The sequence below is a fragment of the Mustela putorius genome, unplaced genomic scaffold (genome assembly GCF_011764305.1).
Source record: "Mustela putorius furo isolate JIRA1106 unplaced genomic scaffold, ASM1176430v1.1 tig00000596_pilon_pilon_pilon, whole genome shotgun sequence".
NCBI lineage: Eukaryota > Metazoa > Chordata > Mammalia > Carnivora > Mustelidae > Mustela > Mustela putorius.
Window position 1 is genome coordinate 5,432,022 of NW_025421428.1, and position 18,395 is coordinate 5,450,416.

Here is an 18,395-nt window from a genome sequence, read left to right on the forward strand (position 1 = left end):
ATTCTCATTTAGTGGTCCGAAAGAAATCTGGTACATAAATTTGCTGTATTTTGCGAAGCCCCTTCTCACTGACGGCCACTACTGGGCTCTGAGAAACAGAATTTAAGAGGGAAGAGGGAAGCTAATTCATACTAAGAACAGACATTTTGAAGACACAGCAACTTAGAAATCTCGACATGGGACCACACTGGTGCCTTCATGGGGGTGAGTACCTTAATGAAACCATTACCTTCTAGTAACATCATCGGCTCTCCAAACAAGGCGAGAATGCAGGGGAAGGCTCAGGTCTGCACCCTTTATAGGACAGCACAATGTTACTGACTGATCATATTTCACCAGCTTAATCAGATAAATTTTAAGAAAAACTTAAAAATAAATGCTGACCCATGGCTGAAACCTGTCACTTTTCACAGCAGCACTCAACAAGAACTGGGACGATCGAAGAGCAAGTTTTATGGGGACCCTGTTGCTGCTTTAGATTCTGATGTAATTGAAGAGGAAAAGAGACCTTTCAATGAATCCCAGAAAAATCGCTAATCTTCTATCTGCATGAAAAAAGCCAGGGAAGTGAACACAGTATCTTACAGAGTGAAGAAGGCCACAAGAACAAGAGAGGGTGATTGGTCGATTAATTTATTCTCTTTTAAAACTTGGAAATTAGGAAACTAAAATAATCACATTCCTCCTTCCCCATCTCTGGGTAGTGCCATCATTTTAAGAAGCAATGCTTGGATAACAGAATATACCTTTATCACGGGGATGCCCTTGTCCAGCAGTACAAAGGGCTTACAAAGTGAGTAGATTGGCTCAGACTAACAAATTGCCTTTGCTTTGTTTTAGCAGTTTCCTTACAAATGAATGGGTTTCTAGGGCTACATTATTATTAGTTTTCAATTCCTTGTAATTTGATACCAAAACATATCAAAAATAATAAGCTAAAACAATATTCAAACCCATATTTTATTGGCTTTAATTACACACTTCAGTATTTACAAAGTTAAAGTTTAAATGAAAAGTCTCTATTGTATTAAAAAAAATAACTACAGCCCGAATTCAAGTGCCCTGGGGCAAATACATATCGATCAGAGCTAAGAATCAGTGACTGCATCAGGAACCAGGCAGTACTCTGTGTTACAACAAAGCAGTTTATTTGTGATCAGTGTTTGAGACTCTATACATCCTTCACAAATTTAATTTTACATAATCTGATACTCCTCTTAAAACTTAAACTTTGAACTGCTAGACTTATTTCCCTAGAACAGAAGGGCTGGTATAAGTTATTTTCCGGAAATGAGGTACCGTTTCACAGAACTAGTTTCTTTTTTGTTTGTTTTCAAGTTTTAGAGAACTAAATTTGCATTTGTTAAAATCAAAAAGTAGGAAAGATGTTCTTTACAAATAATTTTGATCAAGTATGTGTTCAAAGAAAGCAGGATAAAAAGGCTTTTTCTCTAACATTCTGTATTGTACTGGGTTTGTTGTTCAATAGGAATTAGCTTCTGTCATTTGCTAAAAGAATGAGTAGTGGGGAACAGGATATGTTGGGAATTTCATAACGGGCAACAGAACCATTCTCTTGGGTAAACCTACAGAGAGAAGAAACGGAGAGGACTCCAAATAAGTTTAATAATCCAAAAAAAAATTTCAGGAAAAAAAAATCTTACAGTAATGATCATTAACCTTTTCCAGATTAGTCAGTCAACATGAACCATTTTGGAGGAGACCCACAAACCTCTCCTGTTTTGAAATTGCTAATATTTTGATAATTAGTATTTTCCACTCGAAATTAAGATGGCTATGTCGCAGGAAGAATGATATTCAGAAAGCAATTTCATTTGTGTGAGCGGCCATGAATTCTCAATACCAAAAGCAGTGCTCGCTCTTGATACATATTCTAACGGGACTCCAGAAATCCGTAATCGTTCTCAATTTGGCGCATCACACATTGTAGGAGAAACAGGGATGACTGTCAAGACTCAAAGCACAGCTTTCTGTGCAGGCCTCCACTCCCCGGAAACACAGCTCCAACTGGAGTCGCGACCGGGTGTTTTATGTTCTTAATGGCTGCCGCGGGTATTGGCATGGCAAATCTGGAAAGATTAACTACTTTCTTAATTTTGTAATAAACGAGTTCTTGTGGCCTCACAAACTTCTGCATACTCAAGCATGATTTGAAATCTGCTCCTGTCTCTAGTCTAGTCTTTAACCTACGGAGAAATCACAAAGCAGCAACAGCAGGTATTCAAGAGCACCAGATGATCAGAGGGAAATTACCCCACATGCAACAGCTTTACAAAGGCCAAAAGACATATTTACCTTACAGCCAAAATAAAGCATTGTTTTAGTAGGTTGGCATCACAGTAACATTTAAAAACCAAATCTTTTATGTGAAAAATGGGGGCATCAAATTTCACCAGCTTTGGAAGTCAGTTATATGGCACATGGAAGGGAGGAGCCTTCTGAAGTGGGGGCTCAGAGGCCGCAGGGTGAAAGTACAATGTTAGAGGAAAGGGAGGAACAAGAGAGAAAAATTAAAAAGACCGAGGAAAGACATGAATGCAGCTTAAAGCCCAGACATACCCATGTTTTAAAGAGAAAAAATTCAGCCCTAGTAAACTGTACTAAAGAACGTGAGATTTACGATGTCTGGACGGAAGACACGGAATTGACAACCGGCCCTAGCAGGCAGGTGCACTGGCGCGCACACGAGACACACCACAATGGGACCAGTGAGCCAAAATGTATTCGGATCAACTGCCCAGACCTAATTCATGGGAGGGAGGAGGTGGTCAGGGCACCCAGAAGTCGGCTGCATGGTAAAAGCAAATGGCCAAACCAAAAGGAGCTGGAGAATTTGAATTTAGAGGAAATTCTGGGTAAAAACATTTTCTCAAGGAGTTCTCAATTCCTAGTCACCCCACATCTGGGGACCTGGGGACCAAACCTGAGCGTTCCAGAGGAGACATTCAGGTGAAGGATGAAACCCCAGACTTGGCATTTTGCCATAGCGAAGACTCACCCCAAATGTTTGACCCTTGCAGCTTCCCCACATTTTCCCAGACTATCCTAATGGGGAAAGTGGTCAAACTGTTCCTTTTCTCTTTATTTTTACAGTTATGAAATCAAATGAAGCGACCCAACCTTTTCATCTGAACAAAAAGGGAAAAGCTGATGCATGAAGAGAGAAAGCATTATGAAGGGTCCTGAGGCTTGTGTGGAGGACTAACACCACAAGGAGTGGGACATTCAAGGTCCTTCCCCAAAGTGCACGTGCACGCCGAGCCCAGGGTCGCACCGATACGCACTCACACATGCACAAGCACACACTCACGCTCGTGCGCACACACACTCTCTGTTCTTCTCTCAATGGCAAACATCCTGCAGATGGCTGACCTGGAACATGTAGCGCCTGAGTTAGAGAAAATGTCTAAAAGGGCATATCACTGACTCCAAACCTACTGCCTCCATTGCCACATAAACCTCATTCAAAAGTTATCCAAAGGGCCACTGAGATTCATTTCTGCATATGCTTTCATTTTTTATTTTTGGAGGGAGAGGAGACACTCCTATGATTTTGTAACATGTACCACCGACTCTGGGCGGGAAGCACTTCAGTGACACTGCCGGTGACACGCGTCACCAGGCTAGGGCCCATTTATACCACATCTAAAGCAAAATTTATGGAAAAGGACAATGGCTACAAATTTGAAGTGAGTATTTCCTAACCCTAACTCAAGTCACCAGACGGTTTCAAGCCAGAAACTTCAATGCAGCCATGTAACCGGCGAGCAGTCAAGCTGGAAACCGGGTATGGCCCTTCAGTAGCCTTTGAATGGAGTATCAGTTGGCTGTAAGAAGAACTACTTAAAATATTTAATTTCAATATGGTCAGAAACAGGCAATTAGAACAAGCAGTCCTTCAATCAGGCAAAGCAGAGAGAAGAGCAACTCCAACCAAACCAAGAACCACAAGGTTGTGGCGTTTTCAAAGGGAATTTAAGTTGGGTCACTAGAATGAACAGGTCTGAGATCCTCCGATTCATTTAAAGAAACCCTGGACACAAACTGTGCTTTAGATTGCTGTGACAGCATTGCTAAGAGGAGAAAGAAGAAAGATGGCGTACATACCATAGGCAGGGGCAGCTGTGCTGTAACCATACGGTGCTCCATAGCCTAGTGCAAAGAAGAAGAAAGCAGATCAGTTCAGAGCAAAGGACAACCAATCGGTACTGGCCCCATTCACCAGTACTGCCTGGCCCAGCACCTTGCGCCCTGAGGACTTCTTCCAGATGTTGGTTGAATGAGAACTATTCCCAGAATGGCCAAACCCTCCATTCCTGCTTAACATGGAAGCTTTCCCCCATAACCTACAAGGTTCTCCTGACGTACCAGAATACCCTGTCTTTCTCTTTGCACTTATGACACTGTGTTATAATTATCGACTCCTTGTCTGTGTCCCTACTCGAGTGACAGACACCAAGTCTTAGACATTTTTTTTACGTCAACTTAGCAGAAGGTCTGGCACATACTAACCACTCACTAAATATAATCTGTTGAACAAAGTTGTCTCCTCTCCCTGAACTTACAATCACTCAAGTTAACCAATTTCTTTAAAGCTGGAAAGCAGAACTTCCCAGGTCTCTTCAGAAAATAGTGACAGGACAGGCTGAGGCCTCAAGTGCTGCTGAACGGGCATGTGGATCGGGTTGTGGGCTTAGGGACAAGGTCCATGTCTCCTGGTATCTGACTTCCTGATCCCAGCTCAGTCTCTCAGTAAAATTGACCAAACTGACATTAACCTCTGGTGCCTATGAGAAAGGCTCATATTATCCATCTGAAGAACAGTGAAGCTTTTGAGCCAATCTGTTCTGGAACTGGTTTCTTATATGTCCTTAAACATGTAATTTCTGAGTTGCCTTTGCATGCCTGTAAAATGAAAACTCTTCTAAGCTACTTTCTCTAGTGTTGTAGGGATTAGAAATACAGTGCTAATAGAAGCCATAATGTTTAATCTTCCAATAAAACAACTTTAAAAATATAAATACTAACTTGCTTGGGTAAAACTTTAGAGAAAATTGGGTTCTAAAACAGAACGAAATCTACATGGGCCCTTCACACTGTACCTAAAACAAATCAAGCCTTTTTAACATTACAAGCCCTTTTCCTATAATCCTTTCTGCTGCTTGCAAGGACTTTTTTCTTCTTCTCTAGCTGCCCAACTGCAACACGTCCTGTAGAGCAGGACCAAGTATCAGCTCCTCTGCGAAGTCTCCTGGGTTTGCGGTCTGCTCCTTTGCGCCTCTCTCCGCAGTGTCACAGCTCGCGTCACAGCGCACAGTGTGGATGCAAACGTTCGTTCCTACCCCATATGACTTGCCAAGCATTCAGCAGGGCACATGCTAGTCACCTTCAAATGCCCAGGCCCAAATCTCTTGCTTGAAGCAAAACACTCAAATGTATGCTGAATAAGTAAATTGCTTTCAGGGACTAAGAGAAACATTTCCTGAGAGATGGAAATTTTCACTTTTTAGTCTATACTTAAGTCACATAAAACTGGGCATAATACAATGTAGCCTTAGTCTTTAGTCTTCATTGGAGTCTTTAGCGCTCCCTGAACCCTAGATTTCAAGAGGATACGATGCAGCTAAAAGAAGCAGCAGGAAATATGCAGTAGGAACTGAGGCCAAGAGAGAAATTAATACTTTAAAAAGTTTGCATATCACATCTATTCCAGGAAAACGTAGCCAGCTGGATGACTAAGGTTACAGTTTTAAAGGTTTAACCAAAACCTCCTTAAAGAGAGAGAAAACTACAACCACTAAGCTGGTCACTGATCAGGCTGTATGGTTTGAACCCCGACTTCACTATCACTAGGCAAGGTGACTTTGTGCCTGCTATGTCACCACTCTGTAACTGAGTTGGCAGGGGAATGTAATTAAATAATGTATGTAAAAATACTTACTACAGTCCCTGCTGCACAGAATACACTCCGCAAATGGCATATAACCTATTCATAATCTAATTGACCTAACCTGAATCTTCTCTGGGCTACAAAAGAACTTCATTTTTAAAAGCTTCACGAGATAGGCCTTTCACAGAGGTCAATGTGATGACAAAAGAGAAAAGCTACTATAGACAAGCATCCACGCGCGCAGACACGCAGACACACACACACACACACAGCCTTTCCCAATGACTGCCCCTAGATGATGGCTGGGAGGTAAGCATCCATGACCAGGTGACTGCCGGTGCTCTCAGACAGAGGAAGCCCCCGCGGAACATGTAATCAAAGGCAAGCAAGTTCATCTCGATAACTTGCCTATTATTAATACAAGCTGCTTTCTTGAAATAATGATCGAACGAGGCAAAAGAATATTCATTATCAGTAGAAACAGTGAGATGCCCAGAAGAGTGTCTTAATTTGGGACCTATCAACAGAACCCACCACGCTGAACGTCCTCCTCTGCCATCCCCCTCCCACCTCCTCGTCCTTCAGCATTCGCCTCTGCTTACACGGCACAGTCACTGACCCAGTTCCTCTGGCTGAAAAAGCTGGGAGAAATCCTTGAAACCTCCCTCGTCTTCATTCTCCACATGAAATCCATAATCCATTACATTAATTGTGCTTCTCAGTCTGTCCTTAATGTGGTCGCTTCTTGCCGCCCATCTGCTTCCCCGCACACCTGGGGATGCCTGCACGGTCTCTGGCCTGAGCTATGAGTTTATCAGAACCTTCTAACTTGGCTTCTCACATCTACTTCTGTACCTACAATCCATTCTTCACACTACTGACGAGGATCTTTACAGGAAAGTCTGATGTTGTCATCTCTCCCCTTAGAACCCTTCACGACTTTCCACTACACTTAGCATTCTAAGGCCAAAACCCACACCTTGGCCTCTAGGACTGGGCTGAGTGTCTAGCTTCAGCTCGAATCACTCCCTGTCCCTGTCGTTCCTCTCCTCACCAGCCCCCACCCAAAGCACACACTAGAAGACATTCCTCTAATCCTTCTCACCCGTCAAGTTCCCTGGCCCAGCAGTGTGCTTCCTCTGTGTACAACACTTGTCCAGCCTAGTCTTCTCCAGGTTAATGCCGCCTCCTTCTCTAAAGCTCAGGTCAGGTGACACTTCTTTGGGGGAGGCCTTCAGGCCCCAAAGCCTAGACCCAGTTTCTCTTGTTAAATTCTCTCACAGAACATACCCTTGTCCTTCATCACAACTTTCTCAGTTGATCATTGGGACTATATGATCAGCCTGTCTCACCTTAAGATCATAAGCTGCACAACAGTAAAATCCCGAAGCAGGCACATGTTACTTCAGTGAGCAAATATATTCATTATAGGACACATCTTTGAGGGATCAACTCCTACCAGTATAATCCCCAAACCATATAACCCACAGAACTTCCCGAAGAGCCTATTCTCTTTCTTAAAGAAAGAAAGAGAGGGAGGGAGGGAGGGAGGAAGAGGAAAACACATGCACAATCTAAGTGAACTTCTTAGCAATGTTACATAAAAAAATAATGATGGGATAAGATCCAATCCTTCAAAGAATTTCGTCCCGATCAACAATTATAAGCAGTCTACCTGCTAAGTGAAAAGTTCCATACGTTCAATAGGGCAGACGACCTGACTTGAATGAGACAGCTCTACGCCTACTGCTGCCAGGACGTCAGTACCAGAACAGCAGGCAGAAGGAGGGCATCTTTTCCCATCTCCCTCAAGCCATGTGGTGAAATGGAAAGAATATAAGCTCTAGAACTGCAAACACCTACATTCAAATCTCTGCTCTGCTGTTGCTATGTCTCAGACCGAGCTAGTTGCCTTCTCTCATTAAACCTTAGTTCCCTCACCTAGGAAATGGAAAGCACTTCTACTTGAGGAAACACTGTGAAGATTAGAAAACAAGTAAGTGAAATCATACACGCCAAAGTATCTGTTGTACCGTAAGCTCTGGATAAATAAGTTTCCCTTTTTCTCTTTTTACACTTCTGTAGACCCTCGCTGGATCCCACACACCGAGTTCAAGAAACGCTGTTGCGGCTAGGGACGCCCCAGTGAGGGAGTCTCTCCGCAGCCTTCTTCCTCTCCTGTCACACCCTCCCACCCTCCACCTCCCGCTGAACGCACCCCGCTCGCACGTGTGCACTCCTCAATCTGCGGAGTATTTATTAGCTTCCTCATTGTCAAAATACGTCCCCTCAACCAAATGTAATATTCCTCCTCTGTCACCTCCCTCCAGGATGCCTCCAGTCACTGAGCAGATTCCAGGAGAAAACCTGGACTCTGTGATATTCTGTAGCTTCTCTTCTTCTGAATGTCCATGCACACCCATCTTACACCTATGTTATGTTTCCAGGGATCGCGTTAACCCTGGAGAAGAAAATACATGCTGTTCTTCGAAGTCTGGCCCCGACGAGGAGGCAGACCTCTTACAGGCTATACTCTACCTGGAGCTATGTAGCCAGGAGCAGCTGTAGCCCCAACAAAAGCTCCCCTTGTTAGAGTTCCTCTTCCTCTGCCCCGAACAGCTTGGACTGCTGCAGATACAGCTGTATTCACAACACCCTTTGCCTGTTAAAAATAACAGATTTTCATTACTGAGAGAAATAAGAACTAACATCCCACCATCCCTCTAATGCACAACCTATATGAGAAACCTGAGCCTGTAGATGAGTCAGTGAGTCATCTATGACCTTGAACCTTTAATTTATCATCTGTAAAATAAAAATGACACCTACTTTACAGAGCTGTTCTGAAGAACATTCGGGCACATAAAAGTATGCAAATAACTTCTCCTTTCACTTAAGGGTTACTCAGAAAGAGTTCATTTTCTACACACAAATTTCAGTAGTCAAATTACATCTGTTGTATTTCAGGCCTAACTAAAGTAATCACAGACACTTGATACCCAGGTCTAAAATCCACTGAATTCTCCTCCCAGAGACAAAAACTACACAACCAACCACCAAGAATTATCTGTGAACCTGAGTGGAGTTTAAAAAAAAACAGAACTATGAAGGAAGACCAAAAATGAAAACTCCAGGAAAAGTCATGTGATTTGTGTCTACATCTTCTGCTCTACGTGTATGTGCGTATGTGTATTTACCTGTACCAATCGTTAGATAAACACCGCCTCTAACGTGCCCTCCTGCTCTAAAATGCCATGGGACTCTGGTAAAATCCTAAATCTCTATGTCGATCAGTCTACCACTAATTATACAATGAGGATAATGATATCCTCTTTGTTTTACTTCAGAGGAGAAAAGGCCATTGAGAAAACAGCAAACTCTGAAAAGCAGACTGGATAAGGATAAACGGAACAGAGGGCTGCTAAAACATCCCTTTCCAAAACTGAAATTTTAAGAAAACCAAGAACACCTAGTTTTCAATGAAATGTTATATTTATTTTTTTAATATAAAGACACAACACGGGCATGTGGGTGGCTCAGTCATGAAGTGTCTGCCTTCGGCTCAGGTCATGATCCCAGGGTCTTGGGATCGAGCCCCGTAGTGGGCTCCCCACTCTGCGGGAAGCCTGCTTCTCCCTCTCCCACTGTCCCTTTGCTTGTGTTCCCTCTTTCATTGTCTGTCTCTCTCTGTCAAAAAAATAAACAAAATCTTAAAAAAAAAAAATAAAAGATACAACAAAAACTCAAAAAACGACCACAATTCCCTCCTATAACCAAGGTGCAGAGCCTCAGAGCTCCCAGTGGAATAAAGTCAACAGTATCCCGAACAGCTTTAACATTCAGAGCATATACACATTTATCTCGTGCTGAAAAGCCATCATCTTTTATTTCTCATGAGAACACCTCTACCACCAGCATAACTGGGGAGAAGACAGTTTCAAGGTCAAATGGATCATGCACAGGGAACAGCCATTTTTCTGTTTGGCTGGGGGGAGAAAATGCAACCCACACATCCAAAATAGACTGCCTCCTGGCTGTCAAGCATATTGAACACAAGAGTTTTAGAGCTTCTAGTATGGAAAATTTCTAAAAATGGGTGAACCTCATGTAGAAAACTTTTTTTTTTAAACACAGTTTAGTCCAAGTAGTCAGGAAGTAACAATCTGGTGGGAGCAGAGTGACTTCACACAAATCAAACTCATGTCTACTAGAACCAAACTTAACTAGTACCGAGTAAGTATTTGCACTTACTTTCTAAACTCTAACATTAACTGACCCAATACAAGATGTAACTCATGGTAAAAAACACTAAAACAAACAAGGCAACAATTATCTTTCTACTAATTTAGCACATTTCCTGGAAGGTTTTAGGGAAATAAACCAATTCTTCTCTCTCCGAATGTGTATCAGGGCAATTTAAACGCTTTATTTGTATTTCATCTCAATAAAAGTTATCCTTGGTTATATTTTGAATCCTAGAATGTAAGCAATGTTTATTACAATAAGTACAAGGCAAGACAAATGTCTAAGATGGCTATAATACGCAACAAAATGCCCACGGTCTTTGGAAGGAGAAGAACCAGTTAGCTGTGGCCCTAAGGGCGGCGTCTGCATCTCTTCAGGCCTCATTTCCTCATCTATAAAACAAGATCAACTCTAGCCAGAGTTGCACTCAGCTTATGTAAAAGAAACTAAACAAACAGTTTCATTCAGAATCTTAAGTAATCTTCCTCCATTAGTCTAAACATTTTTAACCCACTCGTTTCCCCCACATCCTCCATTCAGACATTACTGCCCCAGCACTCTCCACCGGGGAGAGAACTATCTTATATTTAACAATGTATCTCTTTTGCCCTCATAATCAAGCACATAGTATAGGACTAGAAAATATTTTTGAATGCATAAATGAATGAAGACTCTGTTGTCCAAAAGTACGTAATTAGGAGCCCATCTTTCCTAAAGACTTTCTACAGTCCTGGGCCTTCATCAGGACTGACATGTCCATGTCAGGAATGAACAGAAGCTGTATCAGGCAAAGTTTTACTGTGGCACCTCCAAAGAAAAACACAAAATAAATAATGCAAAAGGACAAAACTGGAAAGGAAATGGAAGTGCATCTTCAGACTCTGATGAAAGTGAGCCCCTACACTCTCGGCAATTTCCCTAAAAGGATGCTAACACCTCATTACAAGTCCAGATCCCTCAAGGCTCGACCTGACCAAGAGTGACCGGAAGGCCCCAAATAATGCTAATACCTTCTTTTTAATATATAATTTGCCTATGAAGACCACAGAACAGGGAATATTACAGTATTCATGATCTAACCCAAAGAAACCCAAAGTAGTCAGGAAGTAACAATCTGGTGGGAGCAGAGTGAGTCCACACAAATCAAGCTCATGTCTACTAGAACCAAACCCAAAGAAAAGGCCAAATGCAAGAAAAAGAAACAACTTCAGGAAAAGCTAAAGTGGCACCAAGAACAGAAAAGGAAATTTAATTTTGGTAACTCATACCTGAGGGATAATCTTCTTTTTCTTATTATTTGCTGCATTGGGTCCAGAAAACAGCTTCTCCAGGGCAGCTAAAGCTGCACTTGCCTTTGCCACTTTCTTATTTGGACCTGCACCTCTGAATTTCTGTCCATCTACTTCTACCTAAAATCAAGAACAACACTCTGCAATTATCCCATGCAATTCCTCTGTGTAGTTTTAATTTAAATGTACCACAACACAGAAACACCAAAAGTCAAATAGTGCCACAAGAATTAACTCAGACTCAAACTTTTTTACATATAACCAAGGACAGCCTATGTCTGTGAGGGAAAGCATGGTGGGCTTGAATGCAGATACACACCTCCATTACAAAGCGTTTGTCATGGCTTCCACCAGTCTCCGAGATGAGTTCATACTTAAGACCTCTTCTTTTTTCATTGAGCTCCATGACAGGATTTTTGCCACTTGCTGTGAGGATAGGGCCCTGAGTTCTGACCTAAAAGGAGGTTCAACCAAGTAAGATTTTAAAGTATTAAATTTCTTATTGATATAATTATACTATGTTTTGCTTGAAAAGAGGCTCAAAAATTACACTTTAAAGCATTTATAGATTAGGATGTGATCACCTCTACATACAAAATGACAAAATATCGTTAAAGGTATAGAAACTCCGTAAGCAACAAACATGGCAGTCAGTCATCCAGCCAGCCTGCCCCTAAAGCCGGGCGGTCTCAACACTGTTCAAGAGCAATGTGGCCTCGCCATTACATGGTACTCTAGGATCTGCTCCGTGGTGTTCATGATCTAAGAATAAAACTTTAAATGACTAACAAAGTGGACAAACAGTTGAGATTCACCTGACACCTGAGTATTCACTGATTTTCATCTTGAGGGTTATGAAGAAATAACTCAGTTTGGGAAATGGGAAGAAAATGTTCCTACACAGCTCTCAGTTCTCTCAAAAGAGACTTACGGGCACCTAAGGTAAAAACAGTAGGCTACAGACTCTGGACTCTGAAATTTAAAAATAAGAATAAAAACAGTCACTCCTTGCTCAAAGGAGCTAAAGTATAGTGGGAGGGACAGACATAATCACTGTAAAACAGTGTATTTTATAGAACAGATGTATGTTATGGAAACAGAGAAGCAGCACTCATTTTCTAGGGCAATCAGGATAGTTTTCCTGGAAGTGACATTCAAATCTGAGCTTAAACCTTAAAGAGGTGGAAACTAAGGAGAAGGGCAATCTTGACAGAAGAAACAGCCATGGAAAGGCCCAACAGAAGAAAAGAACATCTGTTTGGGCAATGGCAAGAAGCACAGTTTGGCTGTATAAAGGAGTGAGCACAGGAAGGTAGGACCTGTCTAGAAATGCCCTTGATGGTGCCAATTCATAAAGGACTTTGCATGCCATGCAAATGAGCTTTGCCTTTGTATGAATTATGGGAAGCCACAGAGGGACTTTAATCTAGAAAATTCAGGGTTAGATTTGTGTTATAGAAAAGTCATGACAGGAGTGGCAGAAAGAACTGACTAGAAGAAGGATTAAGACTACAGTAACGGAAAAAAAAAAAGGAATTCATCTGAGAGTGTGAAGCCTCCCTCAAATGACGAGAGAGTGCAGCACCAAAAATAAAAACAAACCACAAAATACTGCACCTATAATTTGGAGAAAGGAGAGACCCAAAGACTGAGCACTTTTTAAGGTCAGAGATCATGTTTTTAATTCTACCATAGCAATTGCTCAAGAAATGTCGTACAAAGAAATGAATGCCCTAGGGGCACCTGGGTGGCTCAGTCAGTGGTTAAGTGGCTGCCTTCAGCTCTAGTCCTGATCCCAGAGTCCTGGGATGGAGCTCCCCGCTCAGCTGGAAGTCTCCCTCTCCCTCTGCCCCTCTCCCCGTGCCCATGCTCTATCTCTCTCGCCCTCAAATAAATAAATAAAATCTTAAAAAAAAAAAAAAAAAAAAAGAAATGAATGTCCCAAACAATTATTATGTATACAAACCCAATGGACAGCAAGATTCTCTTAAACTATTCTAATGCTAATTTGATAAGTGGTTAATGCTGTAGAAAAAGAAATGAAACACTGGACAACTTTGCAAGACAAATTTAATAAACATGCCTAGGTCTTCTGCAATTAAAAAAAAAACTCACTTCTTGAAGAGTTATTGTAATCTACATTTTTTTAAATTTCAAAGCAAATTTCTAGTCTTCATCTTTAAAATGTAATGAGTAATTTGTGAAACTAGGTCTATGGTAATTACTCTCTGCTTTCCAAATCTGAAATCACTTTTATAAAAATGAGTCAAGACATACAAACATTTGCATTTTAATATTTTAATTTTAAATGAAGAATAAGGGGTTTCTTTCCCCCAACCTCCATGCCATTACTACATTACCTAGAAACGAAGCATACATGTATTCCTACCAAAGGCACCAGACATGCACGTGGCTGCTATCAGTGCCGCCTACACTGCTCTCTCTCTCTCCCTAATTCCCCTGAACTTAACAGTCTCAGCTCATAATTAATGAGCTCTTTCTTCTCTAAGTATTTGTAACACTGCCAGAAAAATATCTTGCCCTGCCTGTGACTATCACCTGTGAATGACTGGTGAAAAGCCACCTGAAAAGCCAGGTGCCAGGGCTCCTCCACAGTATCCCATGAAAAGTCAGACGAGGGCATCTGGGTGGCTCAGTGGGTTGAGCCTCTACCTTCTGCTCAGGACATGATCTCAGGGTCCAGGATCGAGCCCCACATTGGGCTCTCTGCTCAGCAGGGAGCCTGCTTCCCCCTCTCTCTCTGCCTGCCTCTCTGCCTACTTGTGATCACTCTCTCTGAATAAATAAATAAATAAAATCTTTAAAAAAAAAAAAAAAAGTCAGACGAGGCTTCCATAGGCCTCAGCCTCCATCTTTCCCCACACACTGGCCCACCTGGCACCTCTCAAACCTGTACTTTCACAGTCTCAGGTCATCAGACCTCCTATTCCTTTGACCCCAAATGCCTTCTTTCCACCTCTTTTCCGCATAGCAAAATCCTACACATCACCTCAAACTTGACTCACATTTTACTCCCTTTGATTTACAAGTGTCTGGGTTTCCTGATCAATTCTTCTTTTGAGATTTTTACATTATTATGTTCACTTTGCCATCACAGTACTTATCACATTACATTATAATTAGTTATGGAGATCTCCGTTGTGCTTCCAGCCTGAGAACGTTTTAAGGCTCTGGACGCAATTTCTGCAGCATCTGGCAGTAGCAGGCACTACAAAAGGTTTATAGACTGAAAATATTATGGCCCACTAAGCGTTTGATAAATACTCATTCCCACAAATGAAAAAGAAAATTTTTTAATTTAATGTAACCTCTTGCTGTTACTTTAGAGCAGAATGCGGTAAATACGGGCTCCACGAATTCCCAGAACTGCCGTCTAGTCAGTACTTAGATTTCTGCCCCATTCTATTATCTGTGGCAATAAGCTCATTTGTTAGAACTTACTCAGAGTCTGAGGAACATCCTAGATCAGGCTATGCCTTCCTCAAGGCTAGATCGGCTCCATGAGGACCCACTGCCTCCCAGAGCTCGGCACAAACTTCAAATAATCCTAAATTCCCTCTGCTAGACCTTCTGGTTTTTCACTGTTTAGCTATTGTTGATACATTTTTTTTTAAAAGATTTATTTATTGGGTGGGGGGGAGAGTGAGCACAGGCAGACAGAATGGCAGGCAGAGGCAGAGGGAGAAGCAGGCTCCCTGCTGAGCAAGGAGCCCGATGTGGGACTTGATTCCAGGACGCTGGGATCATGACCTGAGCCGAAGGCAGCTGCTTAACCAACTGAGCCACCCAGGCGTCCCTGTTGATACATTTTAACTGTGAAATAAATACTGGAAGGAACTTCCATGGCCAGCAAAAGGAAAATGCTAGTTAAATACATTCATGTGTTGTGTACTATACAGTTATGTTAACAGGTTTTTTAAAGTTAAGTGGAAAAAAAAAAAAAGATGTAAAACTGCATGACTGCCCCCCCCCAAAAAAAGGCTAGATAAAAATAAATCAAAATATTAATAATGGCTGTCTCTGGAAATATATACATCTATATATGCTTTTGATTTTCTTCTTTATACTTTTCCACATCTCTAATTTCCTACAATCTAAATACACTCCATTTTTTTCTAAGGAAAAAAATACATATAAATATACCTCTAAGGTACTGGAGGTTTCAGTTGTAGAATTTCCAGTATTATTGCTTGAGTTTGAAGACACTGTTTCATTTTTGCCTTCATTATCTGATTTTTCATCGGAACTCATACATTCAATATCTGCGTCAAAGCCCGTTGGGTATCCCATTGCTTGTAACACCTGTACAAATTACAGTAAGACTCAGTTTTACTCAAACATCAGAAACCACAGAGAAGGGATGAAATACTGAATATAAGTTTCAAATCCATAACATCTGAATGCAAGAGCGAGGGGTGCTAAACCTACAAATCCTTGTAAACTAAGTTTACCTACTGAAGGTTCACCACAGAGAATGGGAAAACATCCTCAGAGTAATAAGGTTTAAGTAAAGGATTAAAGAAATGCAAACCTGAGGCTACTACTGGGTCATTTAATTTGAAGGCTGGGGATAGAGAAACAGAATAGCCACTTTCAACCAAGGAGGTGAGGGGAAAAGTAAAATAACATAATGAAAACGTACAATGGACTATAAAGGAAAAGACCTGGCAGTCTAATCCTGCATTTCTCCTCTGGTCCTTAATTTTCCAATCTGGGAAGCAGGAAGACTGATTAGCTGACCTCTAAATTCTATGATTCGATCCACAAGGGGAAATCAGCACAGAAAGGGAATCAAGAAGTCTTCATATTGGAACCAGTTTGCCTGTTAATTATATAATATCTGAAGCTTTCTACTACTGACCTCCTTGCTTTCAGTTTAAACCATAATCAATATTTGAAAGAAAGGATTCAGTCTCGATATTTATTTGCTATACTAGGTGAACCAGGAACAATATTAGGCTTGTATTTCCAACCCTGCCCCTCAAGGCCTAGGTACATTATGGCTTCCTCCAATGTCCATCCTTCTTCTTCTTCTTTTTTTTTTTTTAAGATTTATTTATTTATTTATTTGGCAGAGAGCGCGCGCGAGAGAGAGATCACAAGTACACAGAGAGGCAGGCAAAGAGAGAGGGGAAAGCAGGCTCCCTGCTGAGCAGAGCCCAATGCGGGGCTCAATCCCAGGACCCTGAGATCATGACCTGAGCTGAAGGCAGCGGCTTACCCCACTTGAGCCACCCAGGCATCCTAATGTCCATTCTTCTTATATTACCATTTAATGCCTGGCATTTCTTATTTTTTTTAAATAAAGTTTTCTGAAGAGTGTTTGTGTGTGTGTGTGTGTGTGTGTGTGTGTGTGTGTGTCTGGGAGCATGCACGTGCCCATGCGCAAACACACATGTAAGCATGGCTTTTAGTATCTCCTGCCAGGTTATACAGCTTTTTAGAGGTTTACAAGAAAATACATTCTAGCATTTTTAAAAGCCTCTTTCAAATAGGCTAATATTGCACTGTCAGTTACTAATTTAAAGGTTTATATCAAAACATATGGATAGGTTCCTAAACATCTCTGTATTTGTTTTCAGCTTTTGACTAATGTTTTACATGCTAGAGTATAAAAGCAATATCATATTTCTTTACTATTCCAACTATACTTAGTGTCTCAAAAAACAGTTATGATAGTCCCACAAATGAGAGACCAGGCAACCAAAACTTTCATATGCAATGGCATCTTCTAGAATGGATTCTGCCAATATAAATAAAATAGTACATTAGTAAAAAAACGGACATAAGTAGAACTTTGAACCAAGAGAATTTGAAATTAATTCACCCAATTCATAAGGAAACTCTGGCATTCTGTTGAACATTTCAAATCATAAGTCAATTCTTTGTAATCACTTGGAAGAAAGCCAAGAACCTCTTTTCAATATCTTAAGTTTTAGAAGTTCTCAGTAGTACTATAAAACTAAGTATATCAATATCATTCGGCTTATCCTCATCAATATTTTATGAAGAAAACACCTCCACTGTATGAGTCCTGTAAATATGCTCTCCCTGCAAAACCCCATCTCTGAAAGAACAGTTATCAGTTTGGAATGAACACTAGCTAATACAGGCTAAAAGTCAAGAGTCACAAATAAATTTGATTTGTTTATTCCAATAAAAATGAAAGACATGCAGCTTTTCCAAATTTAACATAGAGAGTTACAATTAGTTTAAGGTGACTTACTTAACACCACTTCTCCCTGGGCTTTTCTCACGTATCATATTCATTTATTTGTTATTGTAGCAACATACTTCACTACACTATAATTTATAAAACTGATGGGATAATCTCAAGGGATACAGTGTATTTGCAATACTGACCAACTAACAAAATATGTCAAATTACATCATTTTTCTATTATTAGCTAGTATATGCTACAAACGTTTTAAAAAATAATAATAAAAGTAATGAGTTCTCAGACCTCTAAAACCGAAGTTTGCTTGGAATCAATACTGAAGTCAACAAATTGATACATGAATAAAGTGAGCTTCACGTGTCTGGTGAAAAAATCAAATCTAATAAATCAATTGGGCTGAAAAATCACAAGATTATTCCTGGAAACAAGGTGACTGGGAAATCAGTTAACAATACCTCTTTTTCCCCCCTAGAAGGTGGTTAAGGCTGGGAAAGCTGATAACCTCAAAGACTACAGGACAAAAGTGAAATGAAAACAAACTGTACTCTATGGCTCTCCACTCAAAAGAAAGTCCTAGAGTTCCTGGATGGTGGAGAGCTGAGGGCTGCAGGAACCTCTCCCAAAGAGCCTCCACTCCCTGCCCTCTTCTAGCTGACCTTTTCTCCACAATGACTACGATTCTTTTCATGGAATATGGCTGATTATGTTCTTTGTGAGGGACTATTGGAAAAAAACACTGGAAGAGGAAAT

The 18,395-nt window shown here is 41.0% G+C and overlaps 1 protein-coding gene across 2 annotated transcripts in view; it reads right to left on the minus strand.

Moving 5' to 3' along the window:
• LOC101675217 (spermatid perinuclear RNA binding protein) overlaps window positions 1-18,395 on the minus strand; it is a 145,415-nt gene that overhangs the window by 14,430 nt on the left and 112,590 nt on the right. The window contains exons 13-18 of one of the 2 annotated variants that reach the window (XM_045082365.1): window positions 15,610-15,768; window positions 11,765-11,899; window positions 11,425-11,565; window positions 8,450-8,573; window positions 4,129-4,173; window positions 616-1,586 (exon numbers count right to left, since the gene is read on the minus strand). In XM_045082365.1, coding sequence (XP_044938300.1) covers window positions 1,510-1,586; window positions 4,129-4,173; window positions 8,450-8,573; window positions 11,425-11,565; window positions 11,765-11,899; window positions 15,610-15,768 — 681 coding nt within the window. In that variant the 3' untranslated portion in view covers window positions 616-1,509. Of the gene's footprint in view, window positions 1-615; window positions 1,587-4,128; window positions 4,174-8,449; window positions 8,574-11,424; window positions 11,566-11,764; window positions 11,900-15,609; window positions 15,769-18,395 lie in introns of those variants that run through there. The other variant, XR_006607427.1, reaches the window with a different exon arrangement.